Source organism: Drosophila subpulchrella, unplaced genomic scaffold, assembly GCF_014743375.2.
Source record: "Drosophila subpulchrella strain 33 F10 #4 breed RU33 unplaced genomic scaffold, RU_Dsub_v1.1 Primary Assembly Seq354, whole genome shotgun sequence".
Lineage (NCBI taxonomy): Eukaryota > Metazoa > Arthropoda > Insecta > Diptera > Drosophilidae > Drosophila > Drosophila subpulchrella.
In genome coordinates this window covers 7,759,963-7,778,478 of record NW_023665577.1, presented here as the reverse complement: position 1 = coordinate 7,778,478, position 18,516 = coordinate 7,759,963, and the positions used below count along the sequence as shown (strand labels likewise).

The following is an 18,516-nucleotide window of genomic DNA, read 5'->3' as shown; positions in this document are numbered from 1 at the left end:
GTGCAATTGTCGGGGCATTGGTCAGCGGGATATGCGAACTCCCAACTGATCTACAAACTTTCTCACATGAAATGCAAACAAAGTGGAGCAGTATTCGCGTTGGCACACACACATTAGCAGTCAAGTTTGATCGGTTTACGACAATAACTCACTCGCAAAAAACACACAGAAACCAAACAGAAAAAGAGCATACTACAGAAACGGCAGCAAAAAGCACACAAAACAAAAATAAAATCACGGTCAGGCAGCAGAAGAAAACGAGTTTCTTGGCTATAGCCCACTGTATAGCGATAGTGAGTGACTGGCGCATTATTCGATTTGCGAAACGGGTTTGCGCACGTTTAGGCTTCAAAGGGGCGGAAATTGGCCCACGGCCCAACCGATGGGCGTGGCAGTGACCCGCGCTCAGCCGATCAGCGGGAAATCCCGTCTAATCCCGGTTTTATGTGGATCCGTCCTGACTTTTCTAAGATTTAAAAATTTATGAAACATAGTTTGTAGTTTAGTTCACAGATTTTTTATTGGCCAAACCGATCTACACCACAAACTGTCAGCCTTTTTTTTGTTTATGGGGCTAATATTTATGGTTTCCTATGAATGTTATTAGCAAATGCACACGAGATTTGTTTATGCATGCCACCCAACTATAGAGCGAACAAAGAAAATAGCTCGAAAACAGCTGCACGGACAAAAGCTCGGATTTCCAGCCAAAACTCCCCCAAAAAAGCAGCATATAATAAACCACAATTTTGCGAAAATCGAATCCGGCGGGCAGAACCACAAAAGTATCGCTGGATCGCTGAAAGCAAATGTAAACAAAAGGCGGGGAACAGGGCGTGGATCTTGCAAACACAAAGCCAAAGCCAAAAATAAACATTCTGCATTTGAGAACCGAGAAACGCAAAAGAGTCCAATTACGCGCCAAGCTGCGAATGAGGAATTGCCAAATAGACGCAAATAAAAGATTGGAGGCGCACAGCTACGAGTACGGATAGTGTGGCGATTGTGGGGCTGTTAGGGCCTTAAATTGCAGCTGTGCCAGAAAACTGAGAATGCAGATTAGCCAGGACAGCAACCCGACTAATACGGACACTGATTGCCCACTCCCCACACGGAGAAAAATGTCTTAGACATGACTAACAAGTTTGATTTTTTTCAAATATCTACGTTTCTTCCTACTTTTGTAATTTTTTAATGGACAGGGGTGTGTCGTTTTTGGTTTTTGCAAGTTGTTTATTGTATTTTAAACTATAAAAACAGGTATTTTTGTTGGCCAGCTAAGTGTGTATATTTTTAGATAAATGTATCGTAAAACACACAAACAATACCTATATTTACGACTTTCACAGGAATAAGACGACATTTTCGCAAATTTGCGAACGTTTCGACTATTTTTTTTTACTAAATGACTACAGTTAGAATAATTTTTCTTTTTGGTACTTAGAAATGGAGAAAACAACTTTCGATCGTTGGTTTAAAAGATCCTTCCATACACTTAAAAAAAACTATAACCAAATATATATCAGTTTTCATTAGTGAGGAAGTTTGTAAAAAGCAACCGTTACCAGAACGATTCTGTTATATTTCTTATCAGTGAATATTTCACCTTTTTGCATTCGGTTCCCATTACTTTTTAAAATTAATTTAGTCATTCAGAATTTAAGCATGGTCCATATGGCCCGATTATTTGCATGATGAGATGTAAGGAATTAAAACAAATTTCGATTATCAATAATTTTCTCTGATACTACGTTTATAAAGTCTACTTATTTGCAAATAAAAATGTTTTTATAGACAGATTTTATTGTATAGAAAGGAAGGTTTTTTTGTACCCATTACTCGTAGAGTAAAAGGGTACACTAGATTCGTCGGAAAGTATGTAACAGCTAGAAGGAAGCTTTTGCGATCCCATTATATATATATATATTCTTGATCAGGATTACTATCCGGGTCGATCTAGCCATGTCCGTCTGTCCGTATGAACGCTGAGATCTCGGAAACTGTAAGAGCTAGAAAGTTGGGATTCTTAAGCTTTTTGCGCAGGGCAAGTTTGTTTCAGCAGGGTGCCACGCCCACTTTAACGCCCACAAATTCAAAAACCGCTTGTCTATTTTTTTTTCAAATGCAAATGCTGTGAACCTAATTTAATGGCAAGAATTGAAAAACAAGCGCAATTACGAAAAGAACCAAGAATTAAAGCACACGATTTCAGAACACACTATTGTTTTTAATTTTACAAATACTTATTTAAATTATGAACAGAAAGTTATTTATTTTTAAATATTTTATATTGCAAATATGAAGCATGTAAACGAAGTATAAGACAATGTACATTATACAGTGTATACACATGAAATACTGAAATCTGTTCCAATTATGAAATACTCATTCTTTCCGAAAAATCTGGCCGTTTAAGAAAGTAATGTCAATGTTATCTTGTTGGGAAACTATGTATAACCTTGTCAACTAAAAAAGAAATTATTTCCGTTTCTGACTGTATGTATAGACTATATTCCAATCTTTATGAACGTAAGCAATCAAGTACATGATTGAAGTTCCAATAGCTATAAACTAAATGGTTTTGACAGCTTACTGCAACCAACTTATCGCAAAAGAGCTTATCTGCTGGTCTAGCTTTTAAATATTACGTAGTTCTGATAACGTCTCATTTCTCTTAACGGGTCAATTTAATGGGCCCAACTAATAACTGACAACTTTATCAAGTTGGTTCTAAATGTTAATAAAAGTGTGTTTAATCATAATAGCTGAAATAATGTCATACCAAATGTATAGAAAACTGAACATTTAAAATCATTTTTATATTACTTCTGAAGAAACTGTTACTTCGATATTATTCGAAGCGGTATGATTTGACATTTGAACGGAGTTGACATTCAATTTTTTTAAAGCAACAAGATTTTTGTTTGCTTTGATCCAAAACTATATGATTATGAAGACATTGAACAATAACAACATTTAAACCAGCCAATGTGGATAATGGCAAGTGCGTTTCTACTTAATTATTGAATAAACAACTAGCAACAGATTTTTCATCGCTTATAGGGCATTTGGCTGGTCTTCACCCCTGATCTACATCAACTTCAAAAATACTTTTATCGGTGTCCCAATATTTGATTTGCTTTGGTCCGCTGTTTGGATTGAGGCTCTATATGCCATCGTAATTAGATTACCTTGCACCTGTGTTCGTGGGCCAGTTTCTCTTTCTTTTTCACGCAGCATGGGCGTTTGTGGATCGCCGTCCTACATTTGTTTTCACCCCGCACTTGTTTTCGTTGCTTTTGTTTATTTACCTTATTTGTTCAGCTTTTCGTATTGGTTTAGTGCCCTTTCTGGGAAGTGGTAGTGTTATTTCGTGTTTTCTTAGTCTTTCTTATCAGCGGATGTCAATGCAATTGCATTGTGTCACTGTTGTGGTGCAATGTAATTTTGGTTTATCTCCTTTCGGCCCTTTTTGGGGCAACGGAGTCCGCGATAAGGTGACTGGAATGTGGAGCGTGCCCATTGATAGCAATGCAGGTAAATCTGGTCACCCCGCCAAACCTTACTCATTCAAGCTCAAACTCCGAAAAGCGGAAAATAGTCAAAATAAAGCAGACTCGTGACTCATGCAAAAACGAGAAGTACAAAGTTCAGCTGCACAAATTTGCAGTCGCATGCAGTGAGGTGTGCGAAAAAGGCGAAAATGGAGCTGGGCGAGAATGAAAAACAGAGGAACGGGCTGTGGAGCTACAGTGGACTCTTGAAAGTGAACGTACCCCATTTTTAGGAAGCAATGTTCAACTAAAAAGGTAACTCAAGTCTTTGTAATGTTTTTATAAAGACAATAACTAACACTGATAAACTAGTAAATGGAATACCTACATGTTTAACTTATATATCCTTATTGTTCACTATCATGGCAATATGGTTCTGAATAGAGGTAACCCAAAAATATCGAACTTTTAGAAATAACTCTAGGTTCTAGCTCGACCTGCTCCACTGTACTTCGCTATCAGTGTTTCTCCAATTGTTGTTGTTCTCCGGCGGTGGGCAAGACAACAACAGTACAATGACCGAAAGTTTGCCATGCAAAAAGCGAGAGAGAGGGAGTGGGAAAACAGAATTGTAAGCCGCAACGAAAAAAAACGTAGTAGAAAAGTAAGCATGTAAGCTACTACTACTAAAAACCTGTTAGTCGGAGCAGAGCACTAAAAATTCCGATCTTCCAGTGGCTCTCTCCAGTGGAGATTTCGCTGCTGCTCGGTTTTATCCGCAGGTCGCCTCTCGCTCTCTCTTGTGGAAACAGGTATAACTGTTCGGCGTGAGGGAGCACGAAACTCCAGTGGAGACTTCTCGCCAGCGAAACAAACGATCAAAATGAACACTCTGATAACGTATGAAGGTGAGCAACAAAATAAAAAAAATACCGTCACAAAAAACAACAACAATAGAAATGTCGACGCACCCTTTTCTTTTTCTTGCAGAGAACAAGAGAATGGAGAAGAAGCGCAAAACCACATCCCGCTGGAAGCGTCTCTTTCCCCCGCTGGAAATCGAGGCAGCTTAAAGAGGAGCGGGTGGCGTTCCACTGAGTGTGCGTGTGTGTGTGTGTGTGCGGGAAAACAAAGCAGACGCCGTTGGAATGCCGTTGTTATTTTTGTTGTTGCTAAGCCGGACACGGCAATTGTTGCTTTTGTAATTCAGAGGGGGTGGCGAAATTCATAAATACCAAGGGGGCTTCAATTTCTATACCTCCTTTCTTGTCGCCCGGTTTAATCCAATTTATCCAGCTTTGTTATCCAGGTGGAAGGCAGAAACAACAGCTTTTCCTTGCTGCTCGCGTATTTCGCACTGCACTGCGGGCTGCTAATTTAATTAAGACAGCAATTAAATATTGGTTAACTTTGTCGTTGTATTGGTGTGTAGTTGCTGTTTAACTTGTTGTTGCACATTTCGCGTCGCGGCGGCTGCGCAGTCGACGTCGGCGCCGAAAGAGAGCCAAGTGCGCAGGGGAATGCGAATATTGTGCTGCGGAGAAATCACGGAGTTGGCGAAATCAAAACACAAAAAGCAGCGATTTCACAGGCTGCGACTTCGGTGCGGGGCGATCGCAAAGAACACGGCACTAACGATCTCCGCACTTGTTGCAACTCAGTTTTCTTGGAAACGAAACTCGGCGATCGGGAGCTCAAGAAACGCGAGCGACGCGCGCCTTCGACATTTTTCCGCAGTGTGACCAACGGTTGGCCTGCGCAGAATCCAGTCGGTGGGACTGCCGCACTAACTTTGATAAAACCCTAAAAATGCGACCCAATCATATGAGCGCGTTCAGCAACCCTGGTGGAGACCTTAGCTGAAAGATGTGGGGTATTCACTAATAGCGTCTGCTCACATCCGCTTTATATCGCAGTTGCAATTATAATTTATTGCTTCCCGTACTCAAATATCCCTCGCTAATTTAATACTTAGACCGGTACTTAGATAGTAATATTTTAGTCCGTTGCGACCAAGAAATAACGCTATATTTATAAGTAAAGACAAAACTATATCATAGCATTCAGAAATAAAACTCGAAGGGCTTATGAGAAACTACTGCCGGAAATGATCTAAGTAAAAACATTTACAAGCTTGGTTCAGCTCCAAAAAACTTATAATGTATTTAAAGTGTCTGATTTTACGGCGAAACACAATTTGAATTGCCGACATCTGTATACCTATTTAGAAGATAATTTGAATAGCTTCGAACATTAAAAGCAGATACTTAAAGTTACTTGAGTTATAAAGTTTAAGGTTAACTTTCAATTGCTAAAGTTCTTATCCCAACAAAACCCAGTAATTGTCATATGTATTTGTCTCTTTCTAAGCTTTAAATGATTGCCCGAGCAATGACATGGTACAATCCAATAAAAGGACAATAACAAATTGGAAAAAAAAATGGTTCAATACCGATTTTATGTTGACCGGTTATTGGAGCTCAACCAGGCTATGCTTTTAAATTCAATTCACAATTTTAGGCGTAGAGTCAAAAAGATTTTAATATATTTTTTACTTTCAAGCCCAAGTAGTTCTTCATCATGGTTAATGGTATACCAACGATGATGGGATATACCACACGATCGCCATATCAGTGCGGTTCCAGCGGATTCAGTTTCGACAATTGTTTGCGGTGAACTAAGCGCCAATACTTTCACACGACTGTAGCTTTCTTCCTTGATTTTCCCCATTATCAGCCACAATTTAAAACTAGTTTAATATTTTCTAAATAGTTTCACATTATTTCCTTTTCACAGAAATAAAAGCCTTATTGAGAATGGTCTTTTGGAGCCGAATCGTATCAGCACTGGCACCACCATAGTGGGCATAATTTATGGAGGAGGCGTGATCATAGGCGCAGATTCCAGGGCTACCAGCGCCAACATAATACCCTCGAATAATAGCCGCAAGATTTATAAGCTGCAGAGCAACATTTTGTAAGTAAATTATATCAAGCAAAATCAAATGACGATCGCACCATCAACATATGTATGTACAAAACTACTGATATCAAATTTCGTGACGAAACATTATTATACATTTTACTACGTTTGTGAATACACTTTCTTAAATTTGCACTTTTGGTTCGCTGCAATTGAAAATGCCTGTGTCGGTAAGAAGCTCCAATACTTTGCTAAACCGTGCTGAATGAGCACATTTGAAAGAGTGTATTTATTTAGTCACACTTTCTCCCAAGCCAATTTCGATTGGTGTATCATACGTTATGATTGGACCATCACAATTGATTTTCATTTATTCGTGTATTATTCACTCTCCTGGTGCGCTTCGTCACTACGTGGACTTCCGTCCGCAGTGATTACTATGCTTGCATTCCTTCTGTGAGATCGTCAAAATTTCTAAAACATTAACCTTTTTCTTAAGTGCCGGTGGTGCCGGAGTCGCACAGGACACGAGTGCTTTGATGGAGGTGACGCGTGCGCAGCTGGAGCTCCACCGCATGAACACCGGGTTCCGAAAGGTGCCGGTGCGCTGTGCCAACCAGATGGTGAGGCAGCTGCTCTACCGCTTCAGCGGGAACATGGAGGCCAACGTCATCATCGGCGGCGTGGATCGAACCGGGACTCATCTCTTCTGCACCCGGTTCGATGGCACCACGGACACAGTGCCGTTCACGTCCCTGGGCTCCGGCAATCTGGCGGCCATGTCCATGTTGGAATCGCGGTGGACGGAGGGCCTGGACGAGCAGGCCGCCCAGGATCTCGCCTGCGATGCCGTGTTTGTTGGCATGGAGAATGACCTGAACTCCGGCGGAAGGGCCTGTCTCTGCACCATTCGGTCCGACTTCTCGGTCCACTGGAAAGTGCAGAGCCCCTGCCCCAACAAGACTAGTCCGATGCGGAGCCTCCTACTGGCGATCAGGCGCGGCTGCACCAGCATTCTGTCCACCATCGAGCACCAGGTGGTGCCGTGGGGAGAAACTCCAGCTGGGTGCAAAGCTCCCGGCTCAGGACCAGGAGGTCGCATGGATAAAGGACCAGGAGAAACAGGAAACCGGCGTCGTGGGGCCGAAACTCTGGGTCCACCTAAGGCCAAAAGGAGGAGGCTGGATACAGATAAACCAGCAACATAAAGTAAAGGTGCAATCTCTGGCACTTTTTATAATTATACTCTTAACAAGCGGATGCTTCATTAACTCCTATCCTCAGCGATCCTAGTCTCTATCATTGTCTCTCCTTGTGCCGACTGTTGCTACGACTTTTATTGTTTTAAATTGGATTAATTGTATTCAAGCTTTTTTACTTGGTGTCCTTAGGTTTCAAACACACATGTTAATAGACACTAGTGGGCATAAGTATTTTATACTCATAGTTTGAACTAACTTCATGTACGGCCCTGTTAAGTATATATATTCTTGATTTTAGGATCACTAGCCCAATCCGTCTGTCTGTCCGTCCGTATGAACGCTGAGATCTCGGAAACTATAAGGGTGCCACTCAAACGCCCATAACGCCAAAACCCGTCTAGCACCCACATTTTAAATAATTTTGAACATTTTAAACGAACATGCAAAAAACTCGGACCATTCATTAAAAAGTCATAAGCAAATACTACTTGTACATCCCTATCTCCCTCGCACTCCGCTTAGCTGAGTAACGGGTATCTGATAGTCGATGGCATCGACTATATAGGGTCTTCCCACAGAGATCCATCCACCATCTACCATCCGTTGAACGGATGGTCCATAAGGTTTTGCCGTTCCGAAAATTTCCCAGTTAGTTCCCAATCCAAATTTGACGGACTACTTTATGCGATAGTTAGGCGATAACTTTGGGTGGAAACCCTAAACTCTTCTTCTTGAAAGTGGAAAGTGAAACATTCATTACGAAAACGTAAACAATGATGACGGGAAACTTTTGAAAATGGAAGGCGAGAGTATGTCCCCGCACTTACATATATCTTTGGTTTAAAATGATCTAATAAAATGTATTTATTGCAGATACTAGGGAATACTTTGTGGAGCTCTTGGATGTAGACCCAGATGGTCCCAAAGGTGGACCACAAGTCGGAGCTTGTGGAGATAGCTCGAGAAAGGGTGGAGGAGCAGCGAGCGCAGACAGAAATATTGTCGAGAGTGGCAGACAGCCAAGCTAAATTCCAATCGGATTTGTTGGAGCTGTTGAGAAAAACAACGAATTCCAAAAAATTTTGAATAAATAGACCAAAATAATAACAAATAAAAAACAAACAGATGTATAATTAATGAACTTTATTTGTTACCATTTAGACAATATTGGGGAAATAGCTGCTTTTATTTTTTCTGCAGGCTGGCTAAAATCTGCAGACATATTAGTCCGATTTGGTTGTTCGCGTAGGTCACTTGCAGCCTGTTGCCAAGTTTCATTTATAGCGCCACCCACTCTAACGCCCACAAACCGCCCAAAGCTTTGGTAAAATGTTGCACATGCAGGGTGGCAAATCAATCACCAACAAGCCAATGACAACATCAATGTGCCGACCCCGACTTCGGCCGAGTCGACGCTCTCATTAGACAATAGTGTCAAAACCGATTATTACTCTTTTTAATTTTCTCTTTTTGAAAATAAAGTTGAATAAAGTTCGATAAGAAGTCGATAAAATGTTGATAACAAGACCAAGTTTTTGTCGGTGACAGTTCGACAGTGTCGATTAAAAGATCAGGAATTTGCCATGCATGGCAGCCTGGGACGTACCCATGTTAATTTCATTAATCTTTTGTATGGAAATTAGTGCATAATTCATCAACATCGAAGCGTTTTTGATCTGATTTAAAAAAACAATCAACCAATTTTAACTTAATTGTATTGCTTTGGTCAATACCTACCAATTTACATAAAAAAATATTGCCACGCCCACAAACCGCCCAAAATCGTCCATATAAACGCTAATATATAAAAAGTCGCTATAACAAAATTTGCATTTAGATTATATTAAGCAAAAACACCTCATAACATAGTAAAAAACTAGTGACGATCACACCTTCAGCATAAATCAAATCTGATATCGATTTTCGTGACAAAAATGTATTTTACGATCTACTATGAAAATAGCCTAGATGTACAATATGCCTGTGTAGGCAGTTAGCTGTACGATTTTGATAAAGCGTGCCAAATGAGAAAAATCTGGAAAGTATTTGTTTGGTAGATCGTATAATACGTATTCTTACGTATAATATCACAACTTTTGTATGTTGAAGGTGCGATAGTCACTAGTTTTTCACTTTGTTAGGACCCCATAAAGTGCGATCTTGATCAGGATTACTAGCGGAGCCGATCTAGTCAAGTGCGTCTGTCTTTCCGTATGAACGCTGAGATGTCAGAAGCTATAAAAGCAAGGGATTTGGCACGTAGATTCTTCAGCTTCTTAAGCAGTGCAAGTTTATTCCAGCAGGGTGCCACACCCCCTCTAACGCTCATAACGCTAAAATGTTTGAGTTTAACGAGTCTATGACTTGTCATCCCTGGTAAGCAACATCGGTTCAAACGAAGTGTACAAAAATGACGATGGGCTTGCTGGTTTTATTTTTGGTAGTCTTTCGTGATACTCTATTTGCACCTTGTGCTGTCGGGCGATCCGGTTTTTCTGGCCGAATGCGAAAACACCCTGTGACGCAACCCCGACTGCGTCTTGAAAATGGAGTACGACTTTATGTCCTGGAATCACGTCACCATCTTGGTTGAAAATGGGAAGATTTTCGTGAAGGAGCTGGTAAAATGCGGAATACGATGTTGGATTCTTTTAAATAATTTGGGGGTCCGGGTTGGTAAAGACTGATTGGGCTACTACTATTTGGGATTGTAGTTCATCCGCATACGATGACAGACACTCTTAGGAAGGAGAAGCAGAACACTGATGATTTGGTGGAAAATAGCCCAAGCCCCGAGGACAAAGGTCCAAATCTCATGGACAGAAGTCCCAAATTTAAGGACTGAGATCAGGTTTTTCGGAGTTAAGAAGGCTACTTGTGGAGACTGGGGGGCTGTCCTAAGACAAGCACCTCTATTGGTCATAGATAAAGTCAAACGGATTGTTATGCATTTTAAACACAGCTCAGTTTCAATGGACGCACTGAGGAAAAGCCAAATGGACGAAGAAGGTCGCATCAAAACACTTATCCAAAGTGTGGACGCACAACTCATACCTCGACATGCTCTACTCGTTTTTTTTGCTCGCCGACAACGTGGCGTTCGTCCTTCTGAGCAGGCGAAGCTCAATGAAATCACCGCCAATGCTTACGCTAAACGTTTGCCGTGATTTTTTCAACGTTCTCTTACCTTTAATAGAAGCCCCGGAAAAAGTGAGCGGTGATACATACGTGGCAGTAAGCTTGGTAATTTCCATGATCTGCATGATGTTGAAAAAAGTAAAAGTGCGAAAATACATTCGGAGGAGGGTATGTGAACCAAGGAAACAGTTCTAGAAATTTCCGAAAAACGTTTAAAAGATTTGCCAACGAACCAGATTTTGATGAAAGCTACCATGCTAGACCCAAGATTCAAGAAAATGTACTTTGATAAGCTAGTATATGTAATGGAAGTAAGTCGAGCAATCTTAAAGGAAATGAGGGGAAATGAGGAAATGAGGTGAAATGGAATTCGCAATGCATGCACAATTACCCTCGATGGACTGCGATTTCTTAGAAATTTACGTCCAGATGATTATAGGCGTTCTCTGTGATTGGTTCTATGGTTCTCTTGAAATTGCATTTTAAAGATGCGTGTTTTGCTAAACCAAGTAGCATTTTCTAGGATTTTAAGGTGTTTTGTGGAGTTTTGGTTTGCATTCGTTGTCAAAATAAAAAAAAATTCGACAAATAACTGTAATTGTTTTTATAGCAGGCCAGACCCCACAGCCGCAAATTAAATATCGCGAGATTTTTTTTTTTAATTTTGTTGCCTGCCACGCATTTTAATCATTTCTCTTCTTTTCTTAAATACTGACATTGCGTTCAGGATTATACAATTCGCCCATTGCTGCGAAAAATTCATGAAATCTTGAGGTGTGGTTTGGGTGCCTTTTCCAAAAAAGTAAATCGCGCTAGGTATCCTTGGTAGTGCTCTGTTTTCCGGCCATGGTGAGGAATATTCTCCTTCGCCATAGTCTCTCGATCCACGAAGTTAACTGAATGATTAACGGTCATGTGGGAGTAATTTGAATCCTTCAAACCATTGTATGACTTCCAGCAATCGGATATAATTGTGGTTCCATTGGCGACGTTGGCCTCAATAATCGGAAGAAGCGTTTCCTGGCAACCGATCCTCCACAGCCACCAAAAAAATTCCCCAGTTTCTCTACAAATTCCACTGAAATCCCATTGGCCATTCACAACGCGCCTGCAATTTTATTTGCGCCGGCCAATTTTTGTTTCGTCAATTTCGACGGTTAAACCGACTCCACCTATTATCTGCTTTGCGCTCTTCTCCGTCCAGCTAACATACATTTTTCGAAGAAAATTTCTCCAGACCGTTTTCCTGGCCAGATCCGTGATTATGGCATCAAATACATAAATAAACTAAGCTTTCATTTTAACATTCTTGTATTTAATAAAAAATTTGAAATTAATTTGATAAAATCTTTCGATTTCTGTTTCTTGAAGCAACATATTAAGGGTACTGTGCGCTGTGAGTTTTAAATGAGACGCCTGTGATGTCCTCTCCCATTAAAAAAAATATAAAATATTGATATATCGATATTTTAAATTTATATTTTCAAATATCATTATGTTATTTTTTTAAAAACCAAATATCGATACGATATTTTTTAAAAATTCGACAACCCTAGTTCCGAGCCGTTGGAAGACTCCGAGGGACTGCACCAACAATTTCCTTATAACGACGCTATAGCAGATAAAATGCATTTCCTTCTTTAAAAAATCCCCAAACGCCAAGTCCAAAAATCACCTAAGCCTGTAAAAAACTCTGGAATAATGAATCGACTTGCGTGTAGGGTCCCATTTTCCGATGAAGCGATTTATTGCGACTTTTTCCCTTCTCTTTCTAGCACCTAAATTTCTTATGGAAGAAAAAGTCTCTAGAACAGATTTTGGTCGCTGAAGCGGAAACCCCATCTGTGTGAGTAGGATGTTATAATATTTTCGATGTCTGGTAACACTAAAAGGGTAACCGCGCGGTTAGTCCTTCAGTCTTATTTTTTGACTCGTTAGCTGTGGTTGGTTTCGTGCAGACTAACGCTGACTTAATTCTTTAAACGTGGGATCCCAACAGTAGCTGAACGTCTTTATTTGGCCAAACAATAAAAAGTATTTATGACAACGCTGTGTACGATTGTTTGATATTCAAAGTGTGTTCCAAAATATATTTTATAATATCCTTTAACAATGGATTTTGGATTTTAATCACAAGGCCCAGAACTCGGACAGTGTAATCTGTGTTGATAAAAACCTCGTTGCTCGATTCATTTTCGTTTGTGTTAATTGGAGCATTGCCCTTCTTTAAACTGTTGCTTTCCGGCCAACTTTCCCAAAGACCCAACCGACGTCCACTTTTCCATACAAAATTGTACCTGTGCAAAGCCTCCTTGGGTTGTCTAGGAGCTCTACCCATTTCAAATAGTCTTGGTCGCTCCCTTTTTTTTCGTCCATAGTTTTAACGTGGTGTACAATTGAGGACTGCTAAAAGGTTAATTATTATGAGCAACAAAGGCAACGAAGACTCGCTGCATCAGCCAGACCTCAACATGGAGCAACAACAAGCAATCGACCAAGCGACTAATGAGAACGTGCATGGAGAAGGCTCCAATTTTCCGACATCAGAAGTGGGATTCGGCCCTAACCAAACAACTTCGAGGGATGTCTTCGCGCTGTTAGAACAACAAAACCGGAACTTTCTGGAACTGGTTAAGAAGCTACAGATGCCGGCGAGTGAGTTGCAACAGACCAGCGAGATTTCGTGCAGAATAACGCTGACTTAATTCTTTAAACGTGGGATCCCAACAGTAGCTGAACGTCTTCATTTGGCCAAACAATAAAAAGTATTTATGACAACGCTGTGTACGATTGTTTGATATTCAAATTGTGTTCCAAAATATATTTTATAATATCCTTTAACAATGGATTTTTTATTTTAATCACAAGGTCCAGAACTCGGGCTGTGTAATCGGTGTTGATAAAAACCTCGTTGCTCGATTCAATTACGGATCGTACTCGACATGCGTTGAATTTGGGCTTGGGTTTAGAGGTCATCCTTTTTTGCACTGCAGCCATCGTCCTTAAACAAGTTAGCAGCGCGTCCAGAGCACTGACAACAGAATTGGTAGCCATTAACAAAAATTTCTCCATTGATTAATGGCTTGAATTCGATCTGCGTCAAGTCTTCGTTTGTGTTAATTGGAGCATTGCCCTCCTTTAAACTGTTGCTTTCCGGCCAACTTTCCCAAAGACCCAACCGATGTCCACTTTTCCATACAAACTTGTACCTGTGCATATGCTTCTTAGGTTGTCTAAGAGCTCTTCCCATTTCAAATAGTCTTGGGTGAGCCGAATGAAATTGTGGAAATCTAGCCCTATTTTTAACTGACAAAACCCCGTGGACAGTAAAAATATTACAAATTTCGGTTTACTTAGGAATTTTTCCTTGTTTTATTAAAAAAACGTGTTGTGATTCCTAGTGCCGAACAAAATATTCTGGTTATATTTCCGGTCTGGCTTTTATAGATTTTAATCACCAGCTGGCCAAGAACACGGGTAATATAATGGGTAGTCAGTGCTGTTAAAAACGCGTTGCTCGATTGATTTCACAGGAACACAAAATCGAACTTTGTGATATTTCCAGGAATCATTTCTAGCTCAAATTTTAAATATGTCATGGCAACCTACAGATTGTGAACAAACGTGTATGACTTAACTAAAATACATATGTAAACATTTTCGATGGCTACTAAGCTGCTTTAAAAATAATATTTAAATTATATTTATTTGATATACAAAATGATATTAACCTAAATATAAACCTTTTTTATGTATAAAAACATGCAACATAATAAAACGAAAAAAAGGTTTTATTGCTATTTCAAATCCATTATAATATCCTCATAAAATCGGCTAAAACCGAAATTAAAGCGTACAGTGGACGATCGATTCAAATAAAAATACAAATTAGTTCCATATAAGATTTATTTTGGCAGTTTTTACTTTGACGTCGAATTCCAAAGACATGGACAATGGTTCAAGATAGGCATAAGATATTTATTTTAATTTTTTGTTTCTAAATGAAAGGCCAGGTTTCTTTTTTTAATTAGTATTGTAACCAATAAGTACTATTTTTTCAATGACGCTTTTCTGTGCACCATTTAATTGTGTACACATACCTCCAATTTTGATTGTACACAAGTTTACAACACTAGCACATTTATATATATTCTCCGACTTTTTACTTATTCTAATTAGATAACCTAAGGTACAACATTGAAGAAACAAACTTTCTAGATAAATCCCAAGGACCTGAAAATATAATTATCAATTGAATGGTACAAAAGGACAAATTAACAGTACTTATTGTTATATTAACCTGTCATTAAAATTAAATCTAGCTCTTCAATTAGAATCAAAAAATAAAAATTATTTTGATAGTGGGTGAGTGTGCTAATGTAATGGCCACCACTGCATATCATTAAAAATAATCATTATTTTTGTAAAATTTAAAAAAAACTAAAAAAATCAACTATGATTGGGCTAATAATTATAACTTTAGAATTAACCATAAGAAAATAATTTTTTTTTGTAAAATTTAAAATCATTACGGTCCCTGTTTGGAAGTTTTATATGAGCAGTTTTCAAAGAACCTCTGAGTGCAAATATATTATGACGATTGCTGTATCGAATTGTCTGGTGGTGCTGATCAAAAATATATAGTTTTATTATATTTATAGAAGACACCCCGGAATATAGGTACATTTTTCCGATTTTAGCTTGGACTATCTATACCATATATGTAAGACTTAAATTAGTGTTATATTTAGTTTGGTGAAGAATGCAATCTTCTAAGAAAGTATCATACAAATACATGCAATGTTGAAACTCAAAGCGAGTCGCCTTATGCTTTGACACCCACAGTGCACATAGTACAGTGGAATCACACGCATTAAAAATGTGAACAAAAGTGGCGATGGAAACGGGCTATTAATGAATTGAAAGAAAATCATCGATAATGCCCTGCCATACATCGATGTAAAACGTCGATGCCTTCCGTGCCAACATCTCCACCTCTAATATGGTATGTTACCGTTGGAAAACGTAAATAAATGATTGAAATAAAGGCTAAGTTGCTGAGGGCGGACTCGGCCATCTACGCCACTGGCGAGAGAGTCGAGTGCTTAATCGAGTTCACCCACAAAGTCTTCTCGGATGAGCACCCCACATCCCAAAACAGAAATGCCAACGAAGCAAGGTGAGCTCGAAAGTTGTTTACTTTTTTAATTGAACCCAGTTATTCGCTCAGCAGTCAGGAAAACCTGGCCTGGGCCTCAGCGCAGTTGCATTGTTACCGGAAAACTAGCTACTCCACATCCACCAGTGACAAAGCCACGGAACTCACGGAGATGATCGGGCGAACAGCCCTGGATGCGGTTACCCAGGCGCCGGGCGAAGTGATTGTGGCCACCAAACCCAAGATCCTCTTCTGCGACCTGCGCCTCCAGCCTGGAGAGACCAAGATGTGTAAGTATACCTCTCCAGATAGCTCGCAAGTGTTCACTTTGGATGTCTCTGATGTTACCCACACTTGCTGAAAATACCTAAAAATTCGAGGATCAACCTAAGCGCCAAAAGAATATGGCTATAAAAGAACGGTTTCGTAACAAGTTGAAAACAGCACGTATCGTTCGTAAGGGACACATTTCTTTTTCAATAAATTCCAAAGATAAGCTTTATGAACGAACTTTTTTGTTGAGAGAAGTTTTAGAAGCACGTTCCATAAATTCTAAAGGGAGCGATGGGAATAGAATAAAATGTACCCGAAATAATAACAGCAGCTTATTGTTAATACAAATGTACTCCATTTGGTTGTGAATGGCAATATGACAGACTTAACGGTCCTAAAAAGAGTTTTCCGAAGGATCTCAATTAAGGTTTATATTTAGTCTTAAATGGTGCTTGACTATCGCGATATTCGATTTTGTATCAAAGATATTGTTATTAATCGAGATTATTTTTTTCAGATTTTTTTAATGAATTCGTTCCGCGCGATGGTCCACCAACCTACAGAGGGCACAACATTCGGTACTTCTACAAGATCACAATTGCTACGCAACGGGTCAAGTCCAAGGTGCAGACTCTGACCGTCCCCATACGTGTGTTGCCAATTCCCATAATTTCCCGTCCGGATGAGCTGCCTGTAACTGTAGAGACCAACGAGGAGCTGGCACCCACTAATCCCTTCCTGGAGAAGCGCGAGATTAGCGAACTGGAAATATCGTGGCACCATCTTAAGGTTAGTAAGAAACCAGAACCTAATGCATTATAATGCAGCCTAAATATTTTGTTAATACCGACTAATTTATGCCTTTAGAACGTGACTGCTCGTCGGGCTCCGAAGTTCTATCGCATTTCGAACAAGCGCGGATTTGTTGGTCGCTTTTGCTTGTTCAAACCAGCCTACAAACTTGGCGAGGATATCGTCGGCAGCCTAGACTTTGGTCCAGGTGTAAGCCCCCGCAAGGTTAGTGGACCTTTATAAAGTAAATTAAATCTGAAATTGTAGAAAAGAAGTAAACGACGTAATCAACTTTTACTAATGTAATCTGCAACGTGTAATAACTCGTCTAGATATCTTGTCAATCACTTGAAGTAAGAAATCACGGAATCACAGAATATCAAATCAAGTAACAGCTCCGGGTATAAGCAATGATTCCTATGATTCATTTGAAACAGGTCAGCTAGAGTAGGTAGCACCGAATAAAACAAATCAACCAGCTCAGATTTCTGCTAAAACATGTCAAATATTTCTGAACGGGCCAAAATTGTATATACATTTTCGATTAACCTAATTATTTATTTAAACTTCTCATGGGTAAAATGTTTCGAATGTTATGGTACCGTTCCAGGTTCGCTGCGTCCAGTTCTCGGTGAAGCTGCAGCAGCAGGAACTTTCTGTCCGACCACAGCCTGTGCAGAATCATCAGCTCCAATCCCAATCGTCTACGGGGGATGATGTGTCCTCGATTAATTCTTTTGATATGGCCAGCATAGCCAGCGGAGTGGTTGCTGATAGCCTCCATAAATCGGCCACATCGGGAAGCTCACGGGATAAGGATGTCCCTGAACCAACTGGGAAACTGACTACCATTTCCACATCTCACCAAGTGTGCTATGCTACACTGCAGACCCAGGTAGTAGTGCCGATTCCGCTGCATGTTACGCCCACTTTCCGCACGGATCTCGTCGACGTCCGTTGGCGATTGCATTTTGAATTTGTAACCACCACGTTGATGGACTTTGGCATCCCGAATCCTGAGTTTGGCGAGTTGAAGGCACCATCCGAGTTGCCCGTGGAGACGATGGTGTGGAACCTACCAGTAACCATCTACGCCGCAAACCCTCTCCAGATATATGCCCCCAACCAGACCTTTAACCTACTTATCAAGTGATGCAGAGCATTTTACAGTTGCAATATGTTGGTTTGCCAAAATTTAAGTTCTTCCTGGACGGAAATGGTTAAGTCCATAAAAAAGATATGATAGGAGTACATGAAATAGTTTTTTAGCTGATGTTAAAAAATTCACTATTTAAACATTATCATTTACTATTAAAACATTAAAACTACTCTATGAATGTTATTATCATTTGGCAAACAGCTGTCTTAAACAAAATTTTTCCTCATAAAATATTACAACTGTATCACACTTGATCGCTAGCCTTTCAACTGAGCTAATAAAGGGCTTGGAAACAGTCGGAGATACCAATATGCGAGTCATTTGGCAAACAACCGGCTTTAACAGAATTTATCCTCCTGAAATATTGCAATTGTGTCA

At 39.9% G+C, this 18,516-nt stretch overlaps 3 protein-coding genes across 10 annotated transcripts in view; 2 read left to right on the top strand and 1 right to left on the bottom strand.

Annotated features, from left to right (window-relative positions):
- The window catches only part of LOC119560966 (afadin), a 52,288-nt gene extending 47,045 nt beyond the window's left edge, over positions 1-5,243 (bottom strand). For 3 of the 6 annotated variants that reach the window (XM_037874727.1, XM_037874722.1, XM_037874726.1), the window contains exon 1: positions 4,753-5,243. The gene's annotated coding sequence lies outside the window, so the exon portion shown is untranslated. The remainder of the gene's footprint in view (positions 1-4,752) is intronic. The other 3 variants (XM_037874719.1, XM_037874720.1, XM_037874721.1) reach the window with 1 other exon arrangement.
- A 767-nt stretch (positions 5,244-6,010) lies between these two features.
- LOC119560504 (proteasome subunit beta type-2) lies at positions 6,011-8,586 on the top strand. 2 transcript variants are annotated; one of them, XM_037873976.1, is made up of 4 exons: positions 6,011-6,166; positions 6,291-6,470; positions 6,916-7,631; positions 8,492-8,586. In XM_037873976.1, exons 1-3 carry the CDS (start codon positions 6,075-6,077, stop codon positions 7,622-7,624), a joined length of 981 nt encoding a protein of 326 aa, XP_037729904.1. In that variant the 5' UTR covers positions 6,011-6,074; the 3' UTR covers positions 7,625-7,631; positions 8,492-8,586. The 2 variants fall into 2 exon arrangements, with proteins under 2 accessions (XP_037729904.1, XP_037729903.1); XM_037873975.1 differs by lacking the exon at positions 8,492-8,586 and having other exon boundaries at positions 6,916-7,687.
- A 7,181-nt stretch (positions 8,587-15,767) lies between these two features.
- On the top strand, positions 15,768-18,321 carry LOC119560390 (RAB6A-GEF complex partner protein 2). 2 transcript variants are annotated; one of them, XM_037873816.1, is made up of 5 exons: positions 15,768-15,935; positions 15,990-16,204; positions 16,705-16,976; positions 17,055-17,204; positions 17,590-18,321. In XM_037873816.1, exons 1-5 carry the CDS (start codon positions 15,790-15,792, stop codon positions 18,130-18,132), a joined length of 1,326 nt encoding a protein of 441 aa, XP_037729744.1. In that variant the 5' UTR covers positions 15,768-15,789; the 3' UTR covers positions 18,133-18,321. The 2 variants fall into 2 exon arrangements, with proteins under 2 accessions (XP_037729744.1, XP_037729743.1); XM_037873815.1 differs by having other exon boundaries at positions 15,987-16,204.
- Positions 18,322-18,516: the final 195 nt, after the last annotated feature.

Coding starts and splice junctions, on each gene's coding strand:
- LOC119560504 (XM_037873976.1), top strand. CDS start 6,075: ATGGTTAATGGTATACCAACGATGATGGGATATACCACACGATCGCCA. Junction 6,167..6,290: donor AGTTTCGACAATTGTTTGCG/GTGAACTAAGCG, acceptor TCCTTTTCACAG/AAATAAAAGCCTTATTGAGA. Junction 6,471..6,915: donor AAGCTGCAGAGCAACATTTT/GTAAGTAAATTA, acceptor CTTTTTCTTAAG/TGCCGGTGGTGCCGGAGTCG.
- LOC119560390 (XM_037873815.1), top strand. CDS start 15,790: ATGATTGAAATAAAGGCTAAGTTGCTGAGGGCGGACTCGGCCATCTAC. Junction 15,936..15,986: donor AGAAATGCCAACGAAGCAAG/GTGAGCTCGAAA, acceptor TTATTCGCTCAG/CAGTCAGGAAAACCTGGCCT. Junction 17,205..17,589: donor CAGGTGTAAGCCCCCGCAAG/GTTAGTGGACCT, acceptor GTACCGTTCCAG/GTTCGCTGCGTCCAGTTCTC.